The sequence below is a fragment of the Phacochoerus africanus genome, chromosome 14 (assembly GCF_016906955.1).
Source record: "Phacochoerus africanus isolate WHEZ1 chromosome 14, ROS_Pafr_v1, whole genome shotgun sequence".
NCBI classification, from domain to species: domain Eukaryota; kingdom Metazoa; phylum Chordata; class Mammalia; order Artiodactyla; family Suidae; genus Phacochoerus; species Phacochoerus africanus.
The window spans coordinates 18,810,035-18,837,362 of NC_062557.1; the positions used below are offsets into that span (position 1 = coordinate 18,810,035).

The 27,328-nt window shown below is 41.7% G+C and overlaps 1 protein-coding gene and 1 non-coding gene across 2 annotated transcripts; both read right to left on the bottom strand.

The window, feature by feature from the left end:
* Positions 1-1,436: 1,436 nt before the first annotated feature.
* On the bottom strand, positions 1,437-4,086 carry MEIOC (meiosis specific with coiled-coil domain). Its single transcript, XM_047756785.1, has 2 exons — positions 2,220-4,086; positions 1,437-1,595 (listed from the first exon to the last, which is right to left on the bottom strand). Exons 1-2 carry the CDS (start codon positions 4,056-4,058, stop codon positions 1,437-1,439), a joined length of 1,998 nt encoding a protein of 665 aa, XP_047612741.1. The 5' UTR covers positions 4,059-4,086.
* A 12,744-nt stretch (positions 4,087-16,830) lies between these two features.
* On the bottom strand, positions 16,831-16,937 carry LOC125115380 (U6 spliceosomal RNA). Its single transcript, XR_007132088.1, has one exon. It is a non-coding gene; the product is annotated as a U6 spliceosomal RNA (small nuclear RNA).
* Between the last annotated feature and the right edge of the window lie 10,391 nt (positions 16,938-27,328).

The following is a 27,328-nucleotide window of genomic DNA, read 5'->3' on the forward strand; positions in this document are numbered from 1 at the left end:
AATAGGACTTTATAGGAGTTCCCGTCATGGCTCAGTGGTTAACGAATCCGACTAGGAACCATGAGGTTGCGGGTTCGATCCCTGCCCTTGCTCAGTGGGTTAAGGATCTGGCATTGCTGTGAGCTGTGGTGTAGATTGCAGACGCAGCTCAGATCCCGCGTTGCTGTGGCTCTGGCGTAGGCTAGTGGCTACAGCTCCGATTAGACCCCTAGCCTGGGAACCTCCATATGCCGCGGGAGCAGCCCAAGAAATGGCAAAAGGACAAAAAAAAAATTAAAATAGGACTTTATATATAATATTATATATATATAATATTACATATAATATTCAAAATGATTTTTGCTTTAAAAATATTTCTTTGAGGATTAGCTCCATTAGAGGACCACTTAGATTATTAGACCTACTTTTTTTTGTTGTTGCTTTTGTTTTTGCTTTTTAGAGGCACGTGGAGGTTCCGAGGCTAGGGGTCCAATCGGAGCTACAGCTGCCTGCCTACACCAGAGCCATAGCAACTCAGGATCCGAACCTGTCTGTGCCCTACACCACAGCTCATGGCAACGCCGGATCCTTAACCCACTGAGCAAGGCCAGGGATCAAACCTGAAACCTCATGGTTCCTAGTCAGATTTGTTAACCACTGCGCCACGACGGGAACTCCTAGACCTACTTTTTAAATGACTGAGTAGGGCTATTTTCCCTTTCCCAAAATCACAGTCTAGAACCAAACATTGAAAAGAATATTTCAGGGAGCTACACATAGAAATGATTTTTTTTTTTGGGGGGGCTATGCCCGTGGCACATGAAAATTCCAGGGCCAGGGAATGAAGCTGTACTACAGCAGTGACCCAAGCCACTTTAGTGACAACACCAGATCTTTAACTGTCTGCGTCATCAGGAAACTCCACATATAAAGGTGATTTAAATATCCTCCAGAACTCTAACTTGCCGAAGTATTTTATTTTATTATTATTTTTAAAAAATTTTTTTGGTCTTTTTGCTATTTCTTTGGGCCACTTCCGCGGCATATGGAGGTTCCCAGGCTAGGGGTCAAATCGGAGCTGTAGCCACTGGCCTACGCCAGAGCCACAGCAACACGGGATCCAAGCTGCGTCTGCAACCTACACCACAGCTCAGGGCAACGCCGGATCGTTAACCCACTGAGCAAGGGCAGGGACCGAACTCGCAACCTCATGGTTCCTAGTCGGATTCGTTAACCACTGCGCCACGACGGGAACTCCTGAAGTATTTTAAAATTTTATCAAACAATTGTTAAGTATCCGGCGTTGCCTTGAGCTTCGTGTAGGTTGCAGACGTTCGGATCTTGCATTACTGTGGCTGTGGTGTAGGCTAATAGCTGTAGCTCTGATTTGACCACTAGCCTGGGAACTTCCATATGCTGCAGGTGTGGGCCTAAAAAACAAAACCAAAAAAAATCTGCTATTGGATATTTTTACAGCTTACTCTGGCTTGTTCTCGAAGTTCATCCACAATTAAGCGATCAACTCTAGATGGGTTGGAGGTCAGCCTTGGAATTGGAGTATTGTTAGTACTGGATACTTTTTTCCCTGGATAATTCTTGGCAAGGGCCAATTCAGTCTGTAAAAGAATTATATAACTTTTAGATGTTAATTTTCTAAATATGATTTAATTATGAATCATAGGCCTAAGAAGTAAACTGAAAATAACTCCTTTAAATAAAAATTCTGTTTTGGTGTCAAAAGACAACAAATACAGATCACGGTACCACAATATTTTACTGTAATAATGCATAAAGTACCTGAACACTGCAACAATTTAATACTTAAAAAATTCAAAGAAATAAACTTTTAATCCATTAAGGAAAAGTTCTACCACACAGCCAAAATAAACTTTAAAATAACAAAATTTTTTTTAACTCTAAGCCTTTTTTTTTTTTCAGCTGTGCTCACGGCATGCAGAAGTTCCTAGGCCAGGGATCTAACCCACTCCATAGCAGTGACACAAGCCAGAGCAATGACAAAACCAGATCCTTAACTAAGTCACCAGGGAACTGCAAAAATTCCAAGGTTTTTTAGTCACCTAATTCTTTATAGTCACAGACTAACATACTACACATATTACTGAAGAATTTAGCTTAAAAATAAGGCAACTACTCTTTCTTAAACTATGCTAAGGTAAACAAAATGAAGATAGACAAAGGGGACATACTAAGTTATACCCAAATGAATAGCTTTGTTTTACCTTTTTTCTCTCCTTTTCTAATGCTCTCCATTGTTCATAGCACTCTTCCAGACGAATATGAAGTTCACTGGCTGGTCCACTACGAGTTTTAATTGGTCTTTGAAATCCAAAAGTTGGCACGAAACCAGAAAAGGAATTATCACCATACATCATTTCATTAAAATAAGGGTATAAGTGGCTTAAGTCATCATAAGAAAACAAATCATAGGAATCCAACAGTGGAACAAGTGAATGGCCAAATGGGTGGGTGGATCTTAGGGGAAACCCATTTGAACCAAGTTGTTGAAAACTCTGATTATGCCTTAAATCTCCCATCATATAATTATTAGAAAAGCATGACGCCTGCGTACGATTCATACGGCCATTAATATTGTTGTCTCCACTTCCTTGTCTGTGGCTATTAAAATGACCTTGTGACTCCAACAGATCTTGATATGTACTTTGAGATAAGCCATCTAAATGCTTTGGACCTTCGTCAGGATCATAATGTCCACTTTGGGGCTTAGCTTGAAAATTATGTTTGTTTATATTTTCAATGATCCCATACTGCTGAGCTGAATAGTTATCACAAAATCCATTTGGCTGCCTTATCTTTTTATCAGTAACGGATTCAAAGAGATTTTCTTCTGCAGTCTTTGTCAGTCCTTCCATGTGATTGGCAGATTGAATTCTTTCTGCACCATTGTAACCCAAATCAAAACTAGAAAATGCTGAAGGGTTTTCTTGGCAATACTTCTGAAATAAATTGCTATTTGGGGTTAAATTTGTAGATGAAAGTTGGGAGAAATCTGAAGAATGGTTAGAACTTTTCGAAGCTGCACTTAAATGACTATTTAATTTTATCAAGTTACCTTGATTTCGATAAGGAATAGGAGTGTTATTTTTTGTTTGGACATTCATCCAAGTTGGTCTGTTTAAGTTGATACCTCCTGAAGATGTTGCTGAGTTTGCTAGTAAATTCACTGACTTAAAATACTCAGAATTTGGGGGGTCAGGTTTAGTAAACTGTTGCTTTTCTGTGACATTAGCAAAATCATTATTAGCTGGACAAGCAGTGTGAGGTTTTAACCCATATTCTGATTTTAAGCTGAAATCAGCAGTAAATGCTGCTTCCTTTGCAAACTGTTTTTCTGCCAGATGTGGTGTAGTTTTTGGAAATGTGAAATTCTGCTGGTCAGGTATTGCCTCCTCTATTTTTTTCTGATTTGTTGGTTTAACCTGAAATAACTTTGTGTAGGTGTCTGCTTCTATAGCTGGTGTTTCAGCTGTGTTACTGGCTAACTTTTTACTCTCCTGAACACTAAAATTTGAACACTTATTCAGCTTAGCCTTATTAGGATGAGCATATTCGGAGTATCTACAATAATCTGCATTTTCACTGTATCTATTAAATTGGGAAAGAAACATCTCTGCCCTCTTTTGCTGTAATGGTGCTTCAAGACCTTTAGCACATATCTTCTCTCTTCCATAAGAGTAACTATCAACTCCTGATTCTTTCATGATGTCAGACAGACCAGTTTGTGGTGTAAAACAGTTTTTGATAAATGGATATTCTTGAAATGTTGTCTTAGCTGTATCGTTTGTCTGAATATTATAGCAATTAGAATGATCACTTCGTGAGGGGTACATCCATTGTTCTTCAAGGTCTAAACCAGTAAATCCATGATAAAGTTCATCTATTTTTTGTTGTGGTATGAGATTACTAGTGAGCAGGTACTGCTTTTCCACTGCTGACACAGATTCACCACTGTAATAAGCTTGCTGAGAGATGGCTGTATCTATTGGCCTTTTGGTTTCTGTTAAGAGGTCATGGTGATCTGCAAATCTGCTTGTGTTCATTGGCCAAACTGACTTTAAATTGGAGGAGCAGGTCCTAGAACAAGTAAATATATTTAGTTTAAAATAAATTAGGTTTTTTAAAAGCTTTATTTCCTTAGTGGTGAAAGTAGGAAAGGTTTTCAAAAACATTTCTATTTCCCCACCTAATCATTCTCTAATCCTTTTTAATTTTGCCTTATAAGCTACCATTACACCCAAATAATTCTCTATCACTTGAAATGTGATATATGCTACATAAATATGTATATCTTAACCTTAATATGTCTTCACTTTACTTTCCCAAGAGACATTAACTAAGGCCTGAGGCTGGTGACACATGGTTTTACATGAATTATTTATATATAGTAAGTAAAAACCAAATAAGCTTTTCCTTTAAGTTATATAATATGAAAGTGTTGTTGACCACAATTTTGTGAAAAAAGATGTGCTTTGCTAAAACATTACTGAAATTAAAACATTTTCAAAGAAAAAAAAGAGAACATTTTCATTGGTTAGATGTGTACTACATATTCCCATATTTATGAAATAGGGTATTTGGGTAACATGGCTTTCATACCCAAATAAAACAAAGCATATTTAAAATTTTTTTACTATGAATGAAATCCATACATATAACTGCAGAGCAGTAATGATCATTTTATTTTTGGAGATATAAATATAAAACTCCTTGGAATTTGTACTTTTATTTACTTATTTATTTTGGCCACACCTGTGGAAGTTCCCAGATCAGGGACTGAACTCACACCACTACAGTGACACAAGCCACTGCAGTGACAATGCCAGATCCCTAACCTGCTCAGCCACATGGGAACTCCTGTCTTTTTTTTTTTTTTTTTAATGTAAACTCTTTAAGTCAAATTTTTAGCTCACTAACTCAAGGGAAACAACTCTGAATTATGTAAGTTTCCAAATGAAGCTTCTTTTTTGGCCACACCTGAAGCATATGGAAGTTCCCAGGCCAAGGACTGAATCCCAGCCACAACTGTGATCTACGCTGCAGCTGAGCTGCAGTGGGAACTCCTGAAGGTTCTTAATAGCATATTAAACTTTTAATTGTATGGCAAGCACCTCAGCAGAATCAAGTCTCCAAGAAATAAGCATTTGAATTAAGATGTCTACTGTCAGATGACCCTCTATTAAGTAAAAGTGAAAGATAATAAATAGGGTATGGAAGTGACATATGAAGTTCCCAGGCTAAGGGGTTGAACTGGAGCTGTAGCTGCCTGCCTACACCACAGCTCATGGCAATGCCGGATCCTTTAACCCACTGAGTGAGGCCAGGGATCGAGGCCAGCGTCCTCATGGATACTAGTCGGGTTTGTTACTGCTGAGCCACGAAAGGAACTCCTGGAAATTTAAGTTTACTACACACTATATAGCTTATATAATATACTAACCCCTCAGCAAAATATGGCTGTGATTTATCTTGTTCTTCCAAAATGTTAGATACAAGTCCATATAAGTCAGTTTCACTACCATAGTCATTTCTTTCTGTTTGAATCCTAAAAATAAATGAATACCACATGTAAATTCTTTTGCTCATGTTGAAATACAATATATTGATTTCTATTTCATATTTTTTTTTCTTTTTTGGTCTTTTTGGGGCCGCACTCACAGCATATGGAGGTTCCCAGGCTAGGGGTCTAATCAGAGCTGTAGCCGCTGGCCTACGCCACAGCCACAGCAACTTGGGATCCAAGCCTCGTCTGCAACCTACACCACAGCTCATGGGAACTCCGGATCCTTAAACCACTGAGCGAGCGAGGCCCTGGATCGAACCTGAAACCTCATAGTTCCTAGTCGGATTTGTTAACCACTGAGCCAGGACGGGAACTCCTCTATTTCAGATTTATTCTCCCATTATCTTTCTTTAAATATTTGGATTGAACCTATATCATCATTTCAAATAAAGAGAAAACAGAAACTCAAGAACATTTCCCACTTTAGCATAGTGTTTATCCTACATAAGCATTTCTCCTTCATTCCAAATCTATGTCCATGTCACAATGTATGCTTACTTTTTTTTTTTTTTTTTGGTCTTTTTGCCATTTCTTGGGCCACTCCTGCGGCATATGGAGGTTCCCAGGCTAGGGGTCTAATGGGAGCTGTAGCCACCAGCCTATGCCAGAGCCATAGTAACGTGGGATCCAAGCCGCGTCTGCAACTTACACCACAGCTCACGGCAACGCCGGATCCCTTAACCCACTGAGCAAGGCCAGGGACCGAATCTGCAACCTCATGGTTCCCAGTCGGATTCGACGGGGAACTGTGCCACGACGGGGAACTCCTGTATGCTTACTTCTTATTTCTCTAGAATACATGCTATTCATTTTACATGACCAAGATATTAACCTCTGATACATGATGCTGTAGACAGGGTTGGTACCACAGCTGCTCCTGAAAGCATGTCTAGTTCTATTACACATCATTCTGTCAACACTTGCTCAGTTTTTTCATTTGTAATTTGAAAACCATATACACTTGCTGCTCTATTTTTGTAACTCTTAAACCTAAATGTTGGATTAAAAATTGATATGTGTGGAGTTCCTGTCGTGGCGCAGTGGTTAACGAATCCGACTAGGAAACTTGAGGTTTTGGGTTTGATCCCTGGCCTTGCTCAGTGGTTTAAGGACCCGGAGTTCCCATGAGCTGTGGTGTAGGTTGCAGACGCGGCTCGGATCCCGCGTTGCTGTGGCTCTGGCGTAGGCCGGCGGCTACAGCTCCGATTTGACCCCTAGCCTGGGAACCTCCATATGCCGCGGGAGCAGTCCAAAGAAATAGCAAAAAAAAAAAAAAAAAATTGATATGTGATGCGGTCATCCTAGATACCACAGCAAATTGCAGTTGTCCCTTAAATGTAAAAGATTCGGGGTATTCTTAAATCTTTGCGGAATAAGTGACTGGTGCTCCATGTACCCGAAATCCTACCTAGTGATTAACACTGTCTAAATAATATAAAATGTGTTAGTGACTAACACTGTCCACCAGGAGATGGAAATTAGCCCTTTTTACCTCTCATGGATTTTGGGTAATTTGTTCCTAGAAGTAATGTTGTTTAAAATTTTAACTTCTTGTTTTTATCACATTTTATTTCTAACATTTCATAGTGTTAGGACATTTTACATGTATATATATATATATGTAAAATGTTGTTGTTCCTTTTTTCAGCCGCACTGGTAGCATATGGAAGTTCCCAGGCCAGGAATTGAATCCGAGCTGCATCTGGGACCTAAGCTGTGGCAACGCCAGATCCCTAACCCACTGTGCCACAGTGGGAACTCCAGGACATTTTATAAATAAAAATTACCTTATATTTGCATAACCCTCAAACATTTCATTGATCTTCATAACATAGGAAGGGTAGCTGTTAGTAATCATTAAGCTGTTGAATAAATAATCACACGAGATATTAAGAAACTTGAATTTTGCAAGGGTATATGATTTGCCAAGCTTTACTATACATTTGCTGAACAAATGGTCTGCCTACACTCCTAATGCTTTTTCCACTACATCTTGTTATTTTGTAAAGATTCAATATAAAGTTTTCTTGTATAATAATGTATTAGTATATACCTAAAAAATATTCAATGTAATATATACTTAATTGTTAATAGTTGTTACTGGGAGGTGAGGAGACAGGGTTAAGGTGATGAACTTCTGCTTTCCTTTATACATTTCTGTAAAGTCCGAAGTTTTTCTTTTTGTATTCTTTTTTGACCACCCTGTGGCATGTGGAGTTCCTGGGCCAGGGATCAGATCTGAGCTGCAATTACAATCTACGCCATAGCGTAGCAACACTGGATCCTTAACCCACTCCAGAGAGATGACCAATCCCATTGGCCCATAGAGGGAACTCCAAATTTTATTTTTTTTAATTACAGTTGATTTACAGTGTTGTGCAAGTCTGAAGTTTTTCAACTTCAGAGAAACTTCTGATGTATCAATTTAAAAACAAAAATATTTGGTATCAACTTAAAAATACTTGGTTTTGGTAGAATTATGCATTATATAGTCTTTCTAATAAAATCACTATTTTAGAGAACTTACCAAAATTTTAAAATTAAAAAATTTAAATTAGTAATTTTTTAAAAGTAATTATTGCCTGGTTAAATAAAAGCAGTTCAGCCTCTATCAACTGCTCCTTTATTATAATTAACCTAAAAGTAGTGTTAAGCTTAAGCTTCTCTTTGCAATAAGCTCCCATAATACTCTATACTTCTTTTAACCCTCACTATATTTGCAGTGCCTGGGGAGTTGGCATCATCACCGTCATCATTATTATGTAAGATCTATAAAGGCAGGGATACTATTGGCCATATTACTCTAATATTCCCAGTGGGAAGGAATATAATGTAGAGTAGGCCCTTATTATTAATGGAATTGAATAGAAAAATAATTAAAGTATCTTATGTTTGATAAAATTCTGTTTGTTGTATACGTGAAGGAAAATGACTGAAAATTTATTTTTATTTTTATGAGGTTTTTTTTTTTTGTTGTTTCTGTTTTGTCTTTTTAGGGCCACACCCATGGCATATGCAGGTTCCCAGGCTAGGAGTCGAATCAGAGCTGCAGCTGCTGGCCTATACCACAGCTCACAACAACGCCAGATGCTTAACCCACTGAGCAAGGCCAAGGATCAAACCTGCGTCCTCATGGATGCTAGTAAGATTTGTTTCCACTGAGCCACGATGGGAACTCTGAATTACTGAAAATTTAGAATTGGATTAAAAAATAAATTGAAAAAACGAAACTCATTTATATAAGTTAGAAAGAGGAACTTAAAATTTACTCACTGATGGTTGCTTATAATGTATGAAAAAGCTAATAAGAAAAAAGTACACAAACATAACTGCCCAGTTTAAGGTTTCCTAAAAGTTTGATAAACATAAAATTATGCCATAACATAAAAATACTAATATGGGGAACAAAGAGCTGAGATAACTGTGTTCTTAAACTTAAAAACAGTCCATTTAACCAGAGAAATCTAATTTATTACTTTACCTGTTCTTTACATTGATCTGAGAATTAGAGGACTGTTTAATATCATCTCCATAAGTAGACCATGGTGCATAGAAAAGTGAAGAATCGACAGAACTTGCATATTCTGTTGATGAAGAAAGTGGAGCATAGGTCTGCCTTAGGTCAACATTGTCTTCACTCTGAAATTTTAAAGACAAGTGTGTGTATCAGACACAATAAAAACGACATTTAGTACAGAATATTTAGTGAAGTAATAAGAAATTTGAGGAAATAACACATAAGAGTTGGAAGACAAATATAGACTCAGCCACTTAAGCTTATTTTACAGTAGGGGCTGACAATTTTTTTCTGTAAAGATCCAGATAATAAATATTTTAGGGTTTGCTGTGTTAAGGTCTCTGTTGAAACTCCTCTGCAGTCCCAGCACCAAAGCAACTATAGACAATATGTAAATAAATGGGTGTGGCTATACCAAAAATTTTTATTTACAAAAAAAGGCACTTGGCAGGTTTAGCCCCTGTTCAGTACTTGTTGCTTATCCTTGGTATAAAACACTTGGTATAGACCAACAATTATTGCAGTTTTAATTTTTTGAACAGATGACCATTATGTAGACAAAACCATTATGTAGACAAAATGACCATTATGTTTACAAAACGCAGTCTTTTTTTTTTTGTCTTTTTGCTATTTCTTGGGCCGCTCCCGCGGCATATGGAGGTTCCCAGGCTAGGGGTCTAATCAGAGCTGTAGCCACAGGCCTACGCCAGAGCCACAGCAACGCAGGGTCCGAGCCGCGTCTGCAACCTACACCACAGCTCACGGCAACGCTGGATGGTTAACCCACTGAGCAAGGCCAGGGATCGAACCCCCAATCTCATGGTTCTTAGTCGGATTTGTTTCCCCTGAGCCACGATGGGAACTCCCACGATTTTTTTTCTTTTTTTGTCTTTTTGCCTTTTCTAGGGCTGCACCTGCGGCATATGGAGGTTCCCAGGCTAGGGTCTAATAGGAGCTGCAGCCACTGGCCTATGCCAGAACCACAGCAATGCGGGATCAGAGCCGCATCTGTGCCCTACACTACAGCTCACGGCAACGCCAGATGGTTAACCCACTGAGTAAGGCCAGGGATCAAACCCGCAACCTCATGGTTCCTAGTCGGATTAGTTAACCACTGAGCCACGATGGGAACTCCTGATTCACAATTTTTAATTCTCCAAGGAGGGTAAATTAAGGAGCTAACAAAACCTGAGATGTAATAACTATAGATATCCAGATATAAACACAGTAGAAATGGTATTTTCTTATAAATACAGAAGGTATATAATTCTGACTAAAAACGTTTTTGAATTGATTTAATTCTTTTAATCAAAATTTATGCATAAAGAGATAAAACATGTTTAGATCAAAGCATTCCTAAATTTCTCTTCTTAATAAAAACAGTAACTGAAAAACATTTTAAATGTTCACTGAACTTATACTGTACCAATAAAATATGAAAATGAATAACTTCCAATCACCCATATTCAAGAACCTCAAATATTTTACAGCTATCTGCTTAAATTCTGATTAGGATTACTATTTAAAATCTACATATTATAATTTTCTTGTTTAGAGATTATATTTTGTTGACTATTCTGAAGCTGAAGAAACTGAGGCACAGAAGAGATTTTGCTAAGAGTGCCGCTAAAAACCTTTCCAAAATTTCTCGTAGTCAGAAGTAACTTTTACGAAGGCTTTTATTGTTAGAAACTTTCATAATTTTATTCCTTTAGTTCTTAAGTTTTTTTTTCTTTTGTCTATTGTCTTTTCAGGGCCGCACCTGCGGCATATGGAGGTTCCCAGGCCAGGGGTCCAATTGGAGCTATTGCTGCCACCCTACGCCACAGCCATAGCAACTTGGGATCCGAGTCATGTCTGCGACCTATACCACAGCTCATGGCAACACTGGATCCTTAACCCACAGGGCGAGACCAGGGATCGAACCTGCAACCTCATGGTTCCTAGTTGGATTCCTTTCCGCTGCGCCACTATGGGAACTCCATAATTCTGAAGTTTTTATCACAGGCCCACCTTAAGTCTCTTTTAGGTGTGAAGAATCCAAAGTGACACAAGTAATTGTTCATCATTTTGAAAGAGTTGCTTAAACAAAAGGAGTGTTTTCAGATTACATGGTATCAAATTAGGTAAATAGTATTTGAAACTAAATGTATTTTGGGGGTATTCTAGCAAGTATATATTTTAAAATGAAATTTGGGTATTAGAAAAATTAAATCCTTTTAAAAGATTGAATAAATTTTGTATTCTAGGATAAAACAAACAACTAAAGTAATGTGGTAGATTCAAACATAATTATACTTTAAATATTTGGATCCTTTCCAGTTAAAACATTTCCGGATATCAAATATGCAAAATGCTTAGGGTTGGCATATTAATTAGTCTAGATAGCTGCAAAATGTATCACTTTATCCTTGATATGCTTAATCAACTGATATTAAATCCAAGTAAATTTTAGAAGCCATATAAATATTATAGAGAGCAGTGGAATGCTGGTCTTGGCAGTAAAAAGACCTGGTTCCACTTGGGCTTTGTCATTTAGGGCACAAGTCAAACTTTCTGAGCCTCAGTTTCTCCGTCTGTACTGTGCATGGGTATATAATACTATACAAGGTTAAAGTGTGAATTAAATAAAATTACTTCAGGATATTGTTATAATTCAAAGTTTAACAATATCAACATTAATGGTCTTGGTTAAATAATTTCAAATGAAAATGACTTACATTACCCGAAGCCTAATTTAACACTATTAACAAAACTAAGTATTTCAGGCAAAGTAAAAGGTAGCATGTCATCATCTAAGACATAGTTAAAGCCAGAGAATAAAAGAGTAAAGAAAACGTTCACCTCTAAAAAACCAACGACTTGCAATAAATGCCTGAAGGAAAAAATATTTCTGGTTTTATTAAGTAAATACGGATTTTCTTACATTTCTAGCATCAGGTCACGCTGAGGACAAGACACAAACAAGAATCAATGAAAAATCTTATTCCTTGTTTTGAAGCCTACCAGTATGTAGTCTTCGAACTCTGTTTTTGCGGTTTTTTTTTTTTTTTTTTTCTTTGTAGAGCCGCATCAGGGCTTATAAAGTTCCCCAGCTAGGGGTAGAATTGGAACTGCAGGTGCTGGTCTACACTACAGCCGCCTAAACACCAGATATGAGCCGCATCCATGACCTACACTACAGCTTTCGCAAAGCCGGGTCTTTAACCCAACCGATAGAGGCTAGGGATCGAACCCGCATCCCCAAGGACACTAGGTCGGGGACCGCCGAGCCAAATAACGGGAACTCCATAAACTCTGCATTTAAAATTTAGTCACTGGGTGTCTGTGCATGGTCACGGGGCGGGGGCGGAGAGGGGTGCAGATTTGAGGGAGAATAAATCCTCTAACAAAGGGCAGAACTGAGTAACGGACCTGCGATTTGTAGCAATCATAGAAGGAAGGGGAGCCCGTCAACATCATGCTGTTGAAGACATCTGTTAGCCGACTGCTGGCGTCGGCACTAAGGTTCCAGCAGCGATTCGCACCTCCACGGAACGCGACTTTCGGCTGCGCGAAACGGGGACAGGAAGCGGCGCAGACATCACGCAGGGTCGAGCCGGACCGAAACAGCCGCACGACGGTTTCACGTCGGCTGTGCGCCCATCTCCACCCGGAATCCATTCCCAGGACACTAGTTCGGGGGACCTCTCTTCCGCCCTCGGGGTTTTCTCTCTGCCTTGGGCCCTGGACCCAGAGGCCCGGCCCTGGCCCGCCCCACAGGCCCAGCCGCCCGCCACCGCCTCAGCGCTGCAGCGGCCCGATGTGGGGGAGACGGCACCAGGCCCGGCGTCGCGGCCCGTCACCCCCTTCTCGTCCCCTCCCGGCCCTAGCCCGTCCTGTCAGCCCGCGCCGCAGCCCCCCAGCCCCGGCCCGACAGGCCACCGCGCCCCCAGCCCGCTCCCGCCGCGCGGTCGGGCGCCCCGTCGGGGCTCCTCGCCGGCGATCCGGCCTCCGCTGCCTCAGAGACCCGCGTCTGGGGACGCGCCCGCTCCTCTGCAGCTCCTCACCGTCGCCGTCCTCTGAGCCCCGCCGCCACCCGGACGGTCCCCGCCGGTTACCTCAAGTCCCTCCCTCAGGCCTGGGGGGCGAGAGGACGGGCGGGCGTCTGCGCCGCTCACCTCCATGGGGGCCCCCCAGCCCCTCCTGGACTAGGCACAGCTCCTGGGGTACGGGGGTGAGGGAGGGCGTCGAAGCCCGGCTCCCTCAGCCCGCACCCCGCCGCTAGAGCCGTCGCCCCGGGCGCTGCCTGGAGCCGGTCCGTGGGTGCGGGGGCCAGAGCCGGGAGCGAGGGGCGGGGGGTGAGGCCGTTACATTGCCTACCCCGGGGCTCGCGACCCGGCACGCGACCTGGCACCGGTCCGCCCCACCCCGCCCCCTCCTGGGAGGCCCGCCCCCCGCTTCGCACCCCTCATTGGCCCGCTGCCTAGCCAATGAGCGGCCGCCTCCGGGGCCTGTTACCCGCAGCCAGAGACAGTGCCAGAAGGGGCGGTTAGTGGGCCTCGCTCTCCCAAAGCTTCTGAACCTTTCCCGCTCAAAGTAAACGTGTTCGGGATTGGCCCGCCCCGGTAAGCGCCCGCCCGATGATTGGCTAATAGGATGGCCTAGGGGAGGGGCGTGGGAAGGGGAGAAAGAGCGCGGGCCTACCGGGTGGGAGAAATGATGGAGGTGATCGGAAGATTTGAGAAGTCGCTCAGCAACCGGCAGATAATCCTAAACCTATCCGCTGCGCACCTTGTGCCAATATTTCATTTTTGGCCTTAGTTCCGCCCCTAATTCCCAGAATCCTTTGGAGCTGCCCAGAGAGTAATGCGCCTGGGCTTGTTCAGCGAGCGTGAGGAGCCCCTTGTGGAGTTGGATGTCGTTGGGAAAGTCGCTTCCCAGCGGGAAGGCAGCTGTTCTGTGTCCTAGGCCCCAAGCTTCTGTGGAGTGAAGGCATTTTGGTTCTTAAGCAACTCCTGAACAAAGTTCACTCGGACATGTACGGGATAGGCATTCACACCAGCGGTCCCATTTGAGAAGTTTTGTTCCCAGACGATGCTAAAAAAATTTGTGTGTTGAAATATTTAAGATGATAAAAGTAAACGTAGTAGGAGTTCCCACTGTGGCACAACGGGATTGGCGGAATCTTGGGAGAGCTGGGACGCCGATTCTATTCCTAGCCTGGCACTTTGGGTTAAGGATCCGGCGTTGCCGCCTCTGAGGCTTAGGTGGCAGCTATGACTCGGATCTGATCCCCCACCTGGGAACACCATGAGCCGTGGGGCGGCCAAAAAGGAAAGGAAAGAAAACACAGTAACCACCTTTACAGCGTGTGTGTTTAAAAATTTGAAAAGCACTCAACTGAGTGGAAGATGTTCTTTTAAACTCTGGCACAAATGGAACTAGGATAGGGGGATGTGTTTTATTGGCTCGTATTGTCCTGATATTTTGGATTTCTGCACAGCCCTGAGTTAAGAAAGCTGATTAGGTGACATGGCTGTACGCATTACATGTCTTTCCCTACCTCATCCTTAAAGTTGCTGTCGTGGAGCCTAGTATCCCCTTACATTCGGAGCGTACTGTCTTTTCTCTCTCTCCCATTACTCCCAGAATTTTTGAAAAACTGAATCCTCTTATGTATCTTTTTTATTGTAGTAAGATAATACATAAGATTTCCCATTTTAACCATCTTGAAGCGTGCAATTCCGCGGAGTTAAGTTGTACAACCATCACCACTATCCATTTCCAGTAATTTTTCATTATCTCCAGACGGAAACTGTACTTAATAACAAAAGAACTCAGGTTTCCCCTTCCCTCCATTCCCTGGTAGTCTTTATTCTAATTTTGTCACTATGAACTTGCCTATGTTAGGTACCTTATGGAAGAGGAATCATACAAGATTTGTCCTTTTGTGACTGTCTTACTTCATTAGCATAATGTCAGGGATTATCCGTGTTGTGTGTCAGAGCTTCACTTCTTTTTACAGCTAAATAATATTCCACTGTATGTGTATAACATATTTTGTCCATTCATAAACTGATGAACACTTGGATTATTTTCAGTTTTTCATTGTTACGAATAGTGCTATTTTTTTATATTTTTGTTTTTATTTTTATTTCCCCAACGCAATTTTTTTTCCCACTGTACACCATGGGGACCCAGTTACACATACATGTATACATACTTTATAATGCTGTTTTGAACATTAGTGTACAAATGTCTATTTGAGTCCCTTTTTCAATTCTTTTGGGTGTACCTATAACTAAGAGTGGAATTGCTGGGTCATATGGTAATTCCTTTTTTTTTTTTTTTTTTGGTCTGTTTGCCATTTCTTGGGCTGCTCCCTCGGCATATGGAGATTCCCAGGCTAGGGGTTGAATCGGAGTTGTAGCCACCGGCCTACGCCAGAACCACAGCAACACGGGATCCAAGCCGCATCTGCAACCTACACCACAGTTCACAGCAACGCTGGATCCTTAACCCACTGAGCAAGGGCAGGGATCGAACCCGCAACCTCATGGTTCCTAGTCAGATTCATTAACGACTGAGCCACGATGGGAACTCCTGGTAATTCTTTTTAACATTTTTCACACAAAACTTTTCCATAGCAGCTGCACCATTTTACATTCCCACAGCAGTGCACCAGGATTCCAATTTCTCCACACATTCACCAGCACTTATTACTTTCCTTTTTTTTTTTTTAAAGCCATTCTAGAAGGTGTGATGTGATATCTCACTGTGGCTTTGATTTTTGGGTTTCCCTTATGACTAATGATATTAAACATCTTTTCATGTGCTTGTTAACCTTTGTATATGTTTTTAGAGAAATAACTATTTAAATCCTTTGCATTTCTTTTTCATTTTTTTTAATCCTTTGTATTTCTTTTTCGAAAGATCTCATTTTGAGTGGGTATGTTGAGAGGTAGATAGGATTGGCTTCACAGAGGTACCTAAAGATATATACAAACCACAGGCTAAAGTGAGAAGGAGGTAGAAATACTTAAATAATTGTTTTATATCGTCTCTGCCTTTGTCTAAATTTAAAGTTATGGGGAGGGGGTTCCCGTCGTGGCGCAGTGGTTAACGAATCCGACTAGGAACCATGAGGTTGTGGGTTTGATCCCCGGCCTTGCTCAGTGGGTTAAGGATCCAGCGTTGCCCTGAGCTGTGGTGTAGGTCGCAGACACAGCTCGGATCCCGCATTGCTGTGGCTCTGGCGTAGGCCAGTGGCTACAGCTCCAATTCAACCCCTAGCCTGGGAATCTCCATATGCCGTGGGAGTGGCCCTAGAAAAGACAAATAAATAAATAAATAAAGTTATGGGGGGTAACCTTTCAGCCTTATTCTTATATGGCAGCAACCATGGAAGATTTTCACATAAGATCATCACACTACAGTAACTTTGATCAAGTTCAGACTGATGGCGGCACTCAAGTAACAAAGTCATTTTTTTTCTTGCTATTTTTGGGATGTTAGTGAATGCAAATTTATGATTGGGTTACTTATTTATTTATTTATTTTTATAATGATTTGTTTCCATTACAGCTCGTTTATAGTGTTCTGTCAATTGTCCACTGTACAGCATGGTGACCCAGTTACACATATACATATACATTCTTTTTTCTCACATTATCATGCTCCATCATAAGTGACCAGACATAGTTCCCAGTGCTACACAGCAGGATCTCATTGCTAATCCATTCCAAAGGCAATAAAAAACATGGAACACTCCTCGAATTTGTGTGTCACCCTTGCGCAGGGGCCACACTAATCTTCTCTGTATCATTCCAATTTCAGTATATGTGCTGCCGCAGCAAGCACTGATTGGGTTTTTTTAAATTACTCAATGAATTTTATTACATTTATAGTTGTACAACAACATGATTGGGTTTTAAAAAAGATATTTAAGAACATTCTCTATCTTGAATATCTTCAGGGATTTAAGAATTGGGTACAATTTAAACCTAATTAATTTCAGAATGCAGACATTCTCTTCCAAAATATATTTAAAGGTTTCTTTCTTTCTTTCCTTCTTCCTTCCTTCCTTCCTCCTTTTTTTTTTTTTTTTTGTCCTTTTAGGGCCGAGCCTATGGCATATGGAGGTTCCCATGCTAGGGGTCTAATCGGAGCCATAGCCACTGGCCTATGTCAGAGCCACAGCAACGTGGGATCCGAGCCGCGTCTGCAACCTACACCACAGCTCACGGCAACGCCGGATCGTTAACCCACTGAGCAAGGGCAGGGATCGAACCCGCAACCTCGTGGTTCCTAGTTGGATTCGTTAACCACTGCGCCACGACGGGAACTCCCTTTCTTTCTTTCTTTCCTTCCTTCCTCCCTCCCTCCCTCTCTCTCTCTCTCTCTCTCTCTCTCTCTCTCTCTCTCTCTCTCTCTCTTTCTTTCCTCTTCTTCCTCCTCCTCCTCTTCTTCTCCTTCTTCTGCAACTCTGGAAGACAATGTACAATGACATTAATCTTCAGTTACATTAATGAGGCCCTTTTTATACTTTTACGGATACTTAAACATTCTGTTTTGTAACAAAAATAAGTTATTGGTTTCGCTGAAAAAAAAAAAGTCGATCTACCCTCTAGAAATGTTTTGAGTAATAAAATAAAGAGGATTTCATTATTCTCCCAAGTAAAGTTTTTTTTTTTTTTTTTTTGGCCTCAACCCGGGCATGTGGAAATTCCCCAGCCAGGGATCAAACCTGCACCACAGTAGTGACCATTGCAGTGACAACACTGGATCCTTAACCTGCTAAGCCACATGAGAACTCCTAAAGTAAAACTCTGAGTTCAAATCAAGCACTTTTTTTTTTTTTTTTTGCTTTTGCCTTTTAAGGCCTCACTCGAGGCATATGGAAATTCCCAGGCTAGGGGTCAAATCAGAGCTGCAGCTGCCAGCCTACACCACAGCCATAGCAACACCAGATCTGAGCCTCATCTGTGACCTACACCACAGTTCACAGCAACGCTGGATCCTTACCCAACTGAGCGAGGCCAGGGATTAACCCGCATCCTAAAGGATGCTAGTGGGGTTTGTTACCACTGAGCCACCGGAGGAACTCCCAAGCACTTATTTTTGAAAATTCAAGGTGTATTAGGGGCATAACCTTAATGCCAAAGAGAGAATTCTGAATTAATTCTCCATAGAAAGCAATCATATAATTTCAAGTCAGTATATAATTAAATCACCACAGGATTGTTATATATGTTCACATTGTGTTAAATGAATTTTCCAGTTTCTCAGTGGCCTAGTGGTCTGATGACTCAAATGGGCTGCAAACCTGCTGTGATTCCAACCATGCAGTTCTTCACAGGCTTCTCTGATTTGAAGGACTAAATTCCTTAAATTATACCTTCTGAAATTAATGGGGCTGCCAGATATGGTTTCTCAACCTCTAATAGCTTGTTGGGAGTCTTACGAATATGCTCCTGATTACAGCCATCTTAAACTACAGTTCCCTTTTTGGATACTCAAATTAGTGTTTTTTTCTGTATCTCTGGCATTATTTTTAGAGCTTCTTCCTTGGTATGCGGTAAGCTTGTTTCTGCTTTTCTCTTTCTGGTTGGATGGGGTTCCAGGTCCTTCTCCATCGGTACTCCAGGAAACTTTTAGGTTTCTGCTTAGCTTGAGTGCATTTCCTATGGCAAAACTCTTCTCTTACCCTTTCAAAGGAGAGAATTAATATTCTTTTTTATCTTTTTATATTTTGATCTTTTTCCTTTTCTTCCCCCTGCCCCTTTGAGGGCTGCACTTGCAGCTTATGGAAGTTCCCAGGCTAGGTGTCTCGGAGCTGCAGCTGCTGGCCTACGACACAGCCACAGCAACACCAGATCCAAGCCTCATCTGTGACCTACACCACAACTCATGGCAACACAGGATCCTTTAACCCACTGAGCAGGGCCAGGGCTCAAACCCGCATCCTCATGGATGCTAGTCAGGTTCTTAACCCGTTGAACCACAATGGGAACTCTGATATTTTGATCTTTCTCTAAGTAGCACGTTTATTTCTTGAATGATTTCTAATAGGGGTATATTCGATATTTATTTTTTATGATTTTTATTTTTCCATTATAGTTGACTTACAGTGTTCTGTCAATTTCTACTGTACAGCAAAGTGACCCAGTCATACACATATACATACATACATTCTTTTTCTCATATTATCCTCCATCATGTACTATCACAAGTGAATGGATATAGTTCCCTGTGCTATACAGCAGGATCTCATTGCTGGTATATTTAATAGTTAACCTGGAGTTCCTGTCGTGTCGCAGTGGTTAACGAATCTGACTAGGAACCATGAGGTTTCGGGTTCAGTCCCTGCCCTTGCTCAGTGGGTCAAGGATCCGGCGTTGCCGTGAGCTGTGGTGTAGGTTGCAGATGCGGCTCAGATCCCACGTTGCTGTGGCTCTGGCATAGGCCGGCGGCTACAGCTCCGATTTGACCCCTAGCCTGGGAACCTCCATATGCCGCGGGAGCGGCCCAAGAAACAGCAAAAAGACAAAAAAAAAAAAAAGAGTTAAGAATCTGACTAGTATCCATGAAGATTCGGGTTCGACCCCTGGCTTCTCTCACTGGGTTGGGGATCCGGCATTGCCAAAGCTGCAGCATAGGTCGCAGGTGAAGCTCATATCTGGCATTGCTGCGGTGTAGGCTGGCAGCGGCAGCTCCGATTTGACTCCTAGCCCGGGAACTTCCATATGCCGAAGGTGTGGCCCTAAAAATAAATAAATAAGTAAAATAAATTGATATATTAGACAGAAAACTGGGGTTTTCACTGTAAAGTTCTCAAGTTTTGCCCTCCAAAACTGAATTTCTATTTCTCAGTGTTTGTTTGTTTGATTGGAACTAGAGGTTAGCAAAGGTTTATAGAGGAGGGCCCCAAGAAAAAGACATCTTAAAAAAGATGTCTTCAGATTTCCCCTGTGGCTTAAAGGTCTGGCATTATCACTGCAGCAGCTTAGGTCACATGGATTCCATTCCTGGCCTGGGAACTTCTACATGCCCCAGGCATTTATGAAAAAAAATTCATAAATATCCTTGAGGCCTTAGAATTCTCTTGAAGGATACTCGGATTATAGACTGAAGGTCTTCTTTTTAATTTAATTTTTTTTGTGTGTGTGTTCCAAGGCTAAGGGTCAAACTGGAGCCACAGCTGCCAGCCTATGCCACAGCCACAGCAACATGGGATCTGAGCAGCTTCTGCAACCTGCACTACAGCTCATGGCAATGCTGGATCCTTAACCCACTTAGCAAGGCCAGGGATCAAACCACATCCTCATGGATACTAGTCAGGTTCATTACTGCTGAGCCACAACAAGGACTCCAAACCCGCTCAGGTTCAAAGCTGACCCCTAATGTGGCAGAGGTCACCAGCTTGTCCTTTCCTAGGGCACTTACAAAATTAAAATCTAGAAAAGCTACTTTCTTGACTCTTGTTTCAGAGGGCGAAGTAAGGGAGAATCCCCACTTCTAAGGCTCTACCTCCATTTCAAGGTCTTTACCCCTGATCTGGAGTCCCACTGCTTGTCTGGCTTACTGATTTGATTCTCTCTCTCTCTCTCTCTTTTTCATAGATACATATATATTTTTTTGTCTTTTTAGAGCTACACCTGCAACATATGGAGGTTCCCAGGCCAGGGATCCATTCAGAGCTGTAGCTGCTGGCCTACACCGCAGCCACAGCAATGCTGGATCCTTAACCCACTGGGTGAGGCCAGGGATTTAACCCACATCCTCATGGATGCTAGTCGGACTCGTTATCTGCTGAGCCACGACGGGAACTCCAATGTTATTTATTTTAAGCAGTAAAAGTTCCACGTAAAATACAGAGAGTTCCCAAATAGTCCCTGCCACAACACACCCACAGCCTTCCCACTGTCAGCATCCTGCTCTGGAATGGTAATTTGTTACAATCAATGAACCAACGCTGACACAGTTATCAACCAAAATCCACAGTTTACATGAGGGGTCATTCTTGGTGTTGTGCATTTTGACAAGTGTCTACCATTACAATATCATACAGAAAAGATTCACTGCCCTAAAATCCTCTACGCTCCACCTCTTCATCCATCCCACCCTCCTAACCCCTGGTATCACTGATCTTTTTATTGTTTCCATATTTTGCCTTTTCCAGGAAGTCATATGGTTGGAATCATACAGTATGACATTTTCAGATTAGCTTCTTTCACTTAGTAATAGGCATAAAGGACCTCCAAGTCTTTTCATGGCATTTCTTTTTAGTGCTGTATAGTATTCCATGTCTGGATGTACACAGTTCATCTATATTTACCTACTGAAGGACATCTTGTTTGCTACTAGGTTTTGATAATTATGAATAAAGCTTCTATAAACACTCACGTGAAGCTTTTCATGTAGACACGTCTTCAATTCATTTAGATAAATACCAAAGAGCATGATTGCTGGATTGTAAAGTTATGTTTAGGGTTTTTGTTTTGTTTTGCTGTTTAGGACTCCACCCGCGGCTTATGGAAGTTCCCAGGCTAGGGGTTGAATTGCAGCTACAGCTGCCAGCCTACACCACAGCCACAGCCACACTGGATCCTTAACCCCCTGAGCGAGGTCAGGGATCAAACCTGAGTCCTCATGAATACTAGTCGGGTTTGTTACCACTGAGTTACGATGGGAACTTCTGGGGTTACAAGATTTGACCTGTGCATTATTTATGCTGCAAAGAGGCAGGCCAAAAACGTTCTTGCCTTCCAGAATGGCACAAGGAACTTATGGATGGACCCAGCAAAGAGGAACTGGACATAGTTTCTTTCTACAAAGGTGGGGCCTTCCTTTTCAGAAAATAAGAGGACCCAGGATTGACATTTCCATCAGATCGAGAAGTGAGCCTATGATTTAGGGCTAGTCCATTTCTTTCACAGGTCAGCAATACCTCTTTTTTTTTTTTTTTTAGGGCTATACTCACAGCACATGGATGTTCCCAGGCTAGGGGCTGAATCGGAGCTGCAGCCGCTGGCCTAGGCTACAGCCACAGCAACGCCAGATTCCAGCTGCATCTGTGAGCTATGACGTCGTTCACCACAACACTGGATCCTTAACCCACTGAGCAAGGCCAGGATTGAACCCACCTCCTCAGGGATGCTCGTCAGGTTCCCTACCGCTGAGCCAGGACAGGAACTCCTTTCTTTTTTTTGCCCCACCTGTGACGTGAAAGTTCCTGGGCCAGGGATTGGACCCATATCACAGCAGCGACCCGAGCAGCTGCAGTGACAACGCCAGATCTTTCAGCCACTGCATCACAAAGGAACTTCACAACTCAGCAATACCATTGAATTAAAACTCTCTCCTCTCTCTGTGAAGCTCATGCCTACTCTCAGCCAGTTTAGTTGGTTTCTGCGACCTTGTCCTGCCAGGTATGTTGTGGAAATTGCTGTGATGGCTTTTTCCACTCCAATGAAGCAGAGGTTTGGATCCCTTTGTGAGTCTCTTAATTCCTTACTCCCTACCACCTGCACCAATAAGCAGCAGAAGACTTGTTGGCCCAAAGAATCGTTATGGTCCCATTTTATAGGATCCCCAAGGAATAGAAATATGACTGTGTATTCCAGGATGTCAGTTGATAACAGTTCTTGGCAACCGTGCTCTTTCTGGCTTTCCCTCCTCAACCTGCTCCTTCCACGCATCATGATGTCATTCCTTAGTAGATTAGCACCAGTCTGGAGCCTCTCTCTCCCCTGCCCCCCCCACACCCCTCATTCCTTTTCCCTTGCTCTATGGATCATACCCAGGGCTGTTTACTTATCTCTGTCTTTCTTTTTAGGGCTGCATCTGCAGCATATGGAACTTCCCAGGCTAGGGCTTGAATTGGAGCTACAGCTGCCGGCCTACGCCACAGCCACAGCCACGAGGGATCCAGACCACATCTGTGACCTATGCTGAAGCTTATGGCAATGCTGGATCCTTAACCCACTGAGCGAGGCCAGGGATGGAGTCTGCATCCTCGTGGATGCTAGTCAGACTCTTAATCCGCCGAGTCACAACGGGAACTCCTAACTTTCTAATATGAGCTAGTTTGTGAGCAAGCTCCCTGAACATTGTAATACAGTGAATATCGGTGACTAAAACGGGCCTCGCCGAGAGGTATTGCTCCCGATTTCAACCACTCTTCATCGTCAAAGAAGGAGCCTCGAGTCTCTGTTCCTTTAAGAACTCTCTCTTCCAAGATGCAAACTGTTGTACTTGGGGTGGATAAGCAATGAGATCCTGCTGTATAGCACAGGGAACTACATCTAGTCATTTATGATGGAACGTGATGGAGGATAATGTGAGAAAAAGAGTGTATACCTGTGTGTGTGACTGGGTCACTTTGCTGTACAGTAGAAATTGACCCAACGCTGTAAACCAACTATAATGGAAAAAATAAAAATCATTAAAAAAAAAAAAAAGAACACTCTAGGCAAATGCCTTAGATTCTGTAAGTTAAGTTGAATTTAGGCCCTAGGTTGGGGATGGGAAGAGGCAGGAACCCTTTTGCCTTGGTAAACCCCTAAACGAACCTGGCTTTTCTTATCTAGCTCATTTTATTTATTTATGTAGCTGTACCCATGGCATGTGGAAGTTCCTGGGCCAGGGACCAAACCCAGGCCAGAGCAGTGACCTGAGCTGCTGCAAAGACAATGCTGGATCCCTAACCCACTGTGCCACAAGGGAACTCCTAGCTCATCGTAAATATTGAGTACCAAGAGGAAGATCTATCAGTGGTTTCTTTTGGAAAGTCAGCTGGGGGATCAAGTGGCCAAGAGGTTCATTCCAGCTTTTATCCAGAAGATCTCCAAATTTCTGACCTTTACTGTTCTCATCTGTAAAATAAAGGCTTTGATTAGTCGAGCTTTAAAGTTCCTTCCCACTCTAGTTGTTCTGATTCCACACCCCCATCTATAACCTAGAGACAATAATCTCTATCCCTGTCATTCGAAGATTAAATCATGTTAATGAACTGCCAGAAATAAAAAAACTTGTTGAATTCCCCTGAAGACAGAGAGATTCACTGAACTCCTCCTTAATCAGAATGAGCAAGGAATAGAGTATTACCGTGTATTCCATACGGTGGTTAAATGGAAGTTGTTAGATACCATATATACAATAGCAAATATTTATGCAATTAGAATAGAATGCCCAACAAAAGAATTATGATAACCATAACATAAACTTTCTTTTCCTTTTTTGGGGAGCCGAAGCTGTGGTATATGGAAGTTGGGCCACAGCAACGCCAGATCCGAACAGCATCTAGGACCTCCACCCAGCTCACGGCAATACCGGATCCTTTAACCCACTGAGCAGGGCCAGGGACCAAACCCGCGTCCTCATGGATACGAGTTGGGTTTCTGCTGATCCACAACAGGAACTCCTAGGAAACGTCCTTTGATTTAATAGAAGAAAAAAAAAATCTCTTGAACTGAAAATCAAAGTCAGTTATTTGGTATTATGTAGAATAAATCAAGACACTGGGATCAAAATTTTCTACTTTTTCTTTTTTTAAATGGGAACACTCTTTCTTTCCCTTTTCATTATCCCTGAAAATGTCCCACTTTTTAGGGAGCTGTGATATTTTATTGATATATCTAGTTAACTTTATATTTGTGAATGGAGTAAATTCCACCAATTCTGGAGCAGTTTTGGTGTTGTCCAGATAAAATCCCCAAATAAACAGTACTCGCACAGGACTTGCCCATGTGTGATGTGGTTTTGTCTGGTCCTCTGTGTGGTTATTACACAGTCCGAATTTAGAATAAAGGAAGACTCCGTGTAATTAGCTCTGGAAGGAAGTTATTTTCTTTCTTTTTCTTTTTTTTTTTTTTTTTTTTTTTTTGTCCTTTTAGGGCTGCGCCTATGGCATAAGGAGGTTCCCAGGCTAGGGGTCGGCCTACACCAGAGCCACAACAACGCAGGGTCCGAGCCGCGTCTGCGACCTACACCACAGCTCACGGCAACGCCAGATCCTTAGCCCACTGAGCGAGGCCAGGAATCGAACCTGCAACCTCATAGTTCCTAGTTGGATTCGTTAACCACTGAGCCACGACGGGCACTCCGGAAGTTATTTTCTGTACTAGTGAGAGCTGCTACATGACCTTCAGAAGGAGTTAGGGGGAGTGTGGTGATGTGGTTTTCAGGTCACCCCAGTGGATAGTAAGACCAAACTGCTCCTAGAGAATTCAACTGCTATTGTTTACCCAGTACTCCCAGGCTTCCGTTGCCCCCCCCATCTTGATTTTTTATTTTTGTTGTTTGAGCTTTCTTTTTGGCTCTAGGAAAATGTCAAATATTGGGCGAGAGGAAGGGAGTGCCTGGATCATGACCTTGACATCCTCACTGACTAGTCTCCATTAGAAAGCATTTTAAGGAATTGCCCATGCTGGGAGCAGTTACTAAAAAATTAATTTTACCTTAATTTTCACCTCTTTCGTAAAAATGCTTATTTTCAGCTTACAAAGATAACACTGCTTAATGTAGAAAGGTTAGATAAATAAAGAAAAAGAAAAATATCCCTAGAAATCCCACCATCCTGTCAAAGACATCAATCTCTCTCTTCTATGTATATGCATACACAGACACACAGACACACACAGACACACGCAGACACACACACAGACACACAGACACCCATGCTCACCTAATAAGAAACATACGTCAGGCTAATTCTCCTCCCCATATCACATAAAGAAATCCTGGGGCATAACTTGAGCATGGCAGTGGTAAATATCTCCATGGGATGGAGCTCAAAGATTATTTTTATTTGTAGTGTGTGTTCTGACAATTGTGAAATTACAATTCACAATTTATGTAGGTGAGTTCATGTGCCTCTTTGTGCGTGTGTGTTTTATTAGATTTAGGGTGGTTATAAAAATTCTCCCCTCCCTTTGGGGCTTTTGGTTACCACATTGTTTCTTTGCAAGATGCTGTAAAGAGGCAGGGACTTTTTGTGATGTCTACCTCACTTTCACCAGACAATATTTTTTGGAGATCTTTCTATCTAGAAAGATTGTCTGTCTATCTGTCTATCGATCAGTCATCTATCTATCATCCTTTCAAGTATTCCCCTTATGCAAATGTTGTATAATTGATAATTAACCCTCAGATTTGTTTTGTTTGATTATAAACTATTACATGTTTGCTTAAAAAAATTTTAAGACACTACAGAAATAGACAAGGTGGAGTGAGATCAGCGGTGTCTCTGCAAAGCCCAGATGCAGGTTTGATCTGCCCTGCTCCGTGGGTTAAAGGATCTCGCATTGCCACAGCTGTGGCGTAGGTTGCTACTGCAGCTGGGATCTGATCCCTGGGACCTCCATATGCCACAGAGTGGCCAAAAAAGAAAAGAAAAAAAAGAGAAAGGAATATACAAGGTAAAATATAAATTCCTTCAAGGTAAAATATGTCATAATAGTGGAATTTCTAGGCTGAAGAGTAAGTTCATTTAATATATTGATACACAAGAAAAAAATGCCCTCCAGGAAAGTTCTATGTACTTTTTCATATCTTTACCAGAATTGCAGAGAGGATCTATTGTCTGGGAATCATATTTGTTTTTCCTTCATCAATTTAGTAAGCAATAAATATACTTTCGTTGTTGGTTTTATTTATATTTCTTTAATTACTAATGAGGTTAAACATAGTCTCATATGTCTAGTGACCATTCAGGTTTTTTTGTCTTTTTTTGGCCAAAGTGTACAGCAGCTTAATGTAGGGTCTCAATTCCCAGACCGGGAATTGAACCCGGGCCAAAGCGGTGAAGGTGCCAAGTCCTAATAGACCATCAGGAAGTTCCCCAGTTTTTCTTTTATAAATTATCCATTCTTATGTTCATTTTAATAGAAACGATTGGCTTTCTTTTATTAACTCGTAAAAGTTCTTTGTACATTGCAGAAATTAGTTATCTATCCTAAGAGTTGCAAATGTTCTTCCAATTTATCATTTGTCTTTCAAACTTGTCTATAGTAATTTTTGCCATACAGAACATACAGAAATTGCTTTCATTTCTGTGTGTTGTGCTAGAGGTCAAATTGATCAATTTTTGGGACGTTCCAGGGCTTCCTGTCAAGCGTATGAAAAAAACTTCACCGTAGGATTATACAAAGTGTTACCATATTATCTTTCTAGAAATCTCATGCTTCCATGCTTCTGCATTTAATCTTTTAATCCATCTGGAATTCATTTTGGTATAAACTGTGAGGTAT

Bases quoted from the DNA above. Each gene is read 5' to 3' on its own strand.
- MEIOC (XM_047756785.1), bottom strand. From the start codon at position 4,058: ATGAACACAAGCAGATTTGCAGATCACCATGACCTCTTAACAGAAACC. The intron at 1,596-2,219 runs GTAAAACAAAGC...ATTCTTTTACAG, and splicing joins TAGAAAAGGAGAGAAAAAAG to ACTGAATTGGCCCTTGCCAA.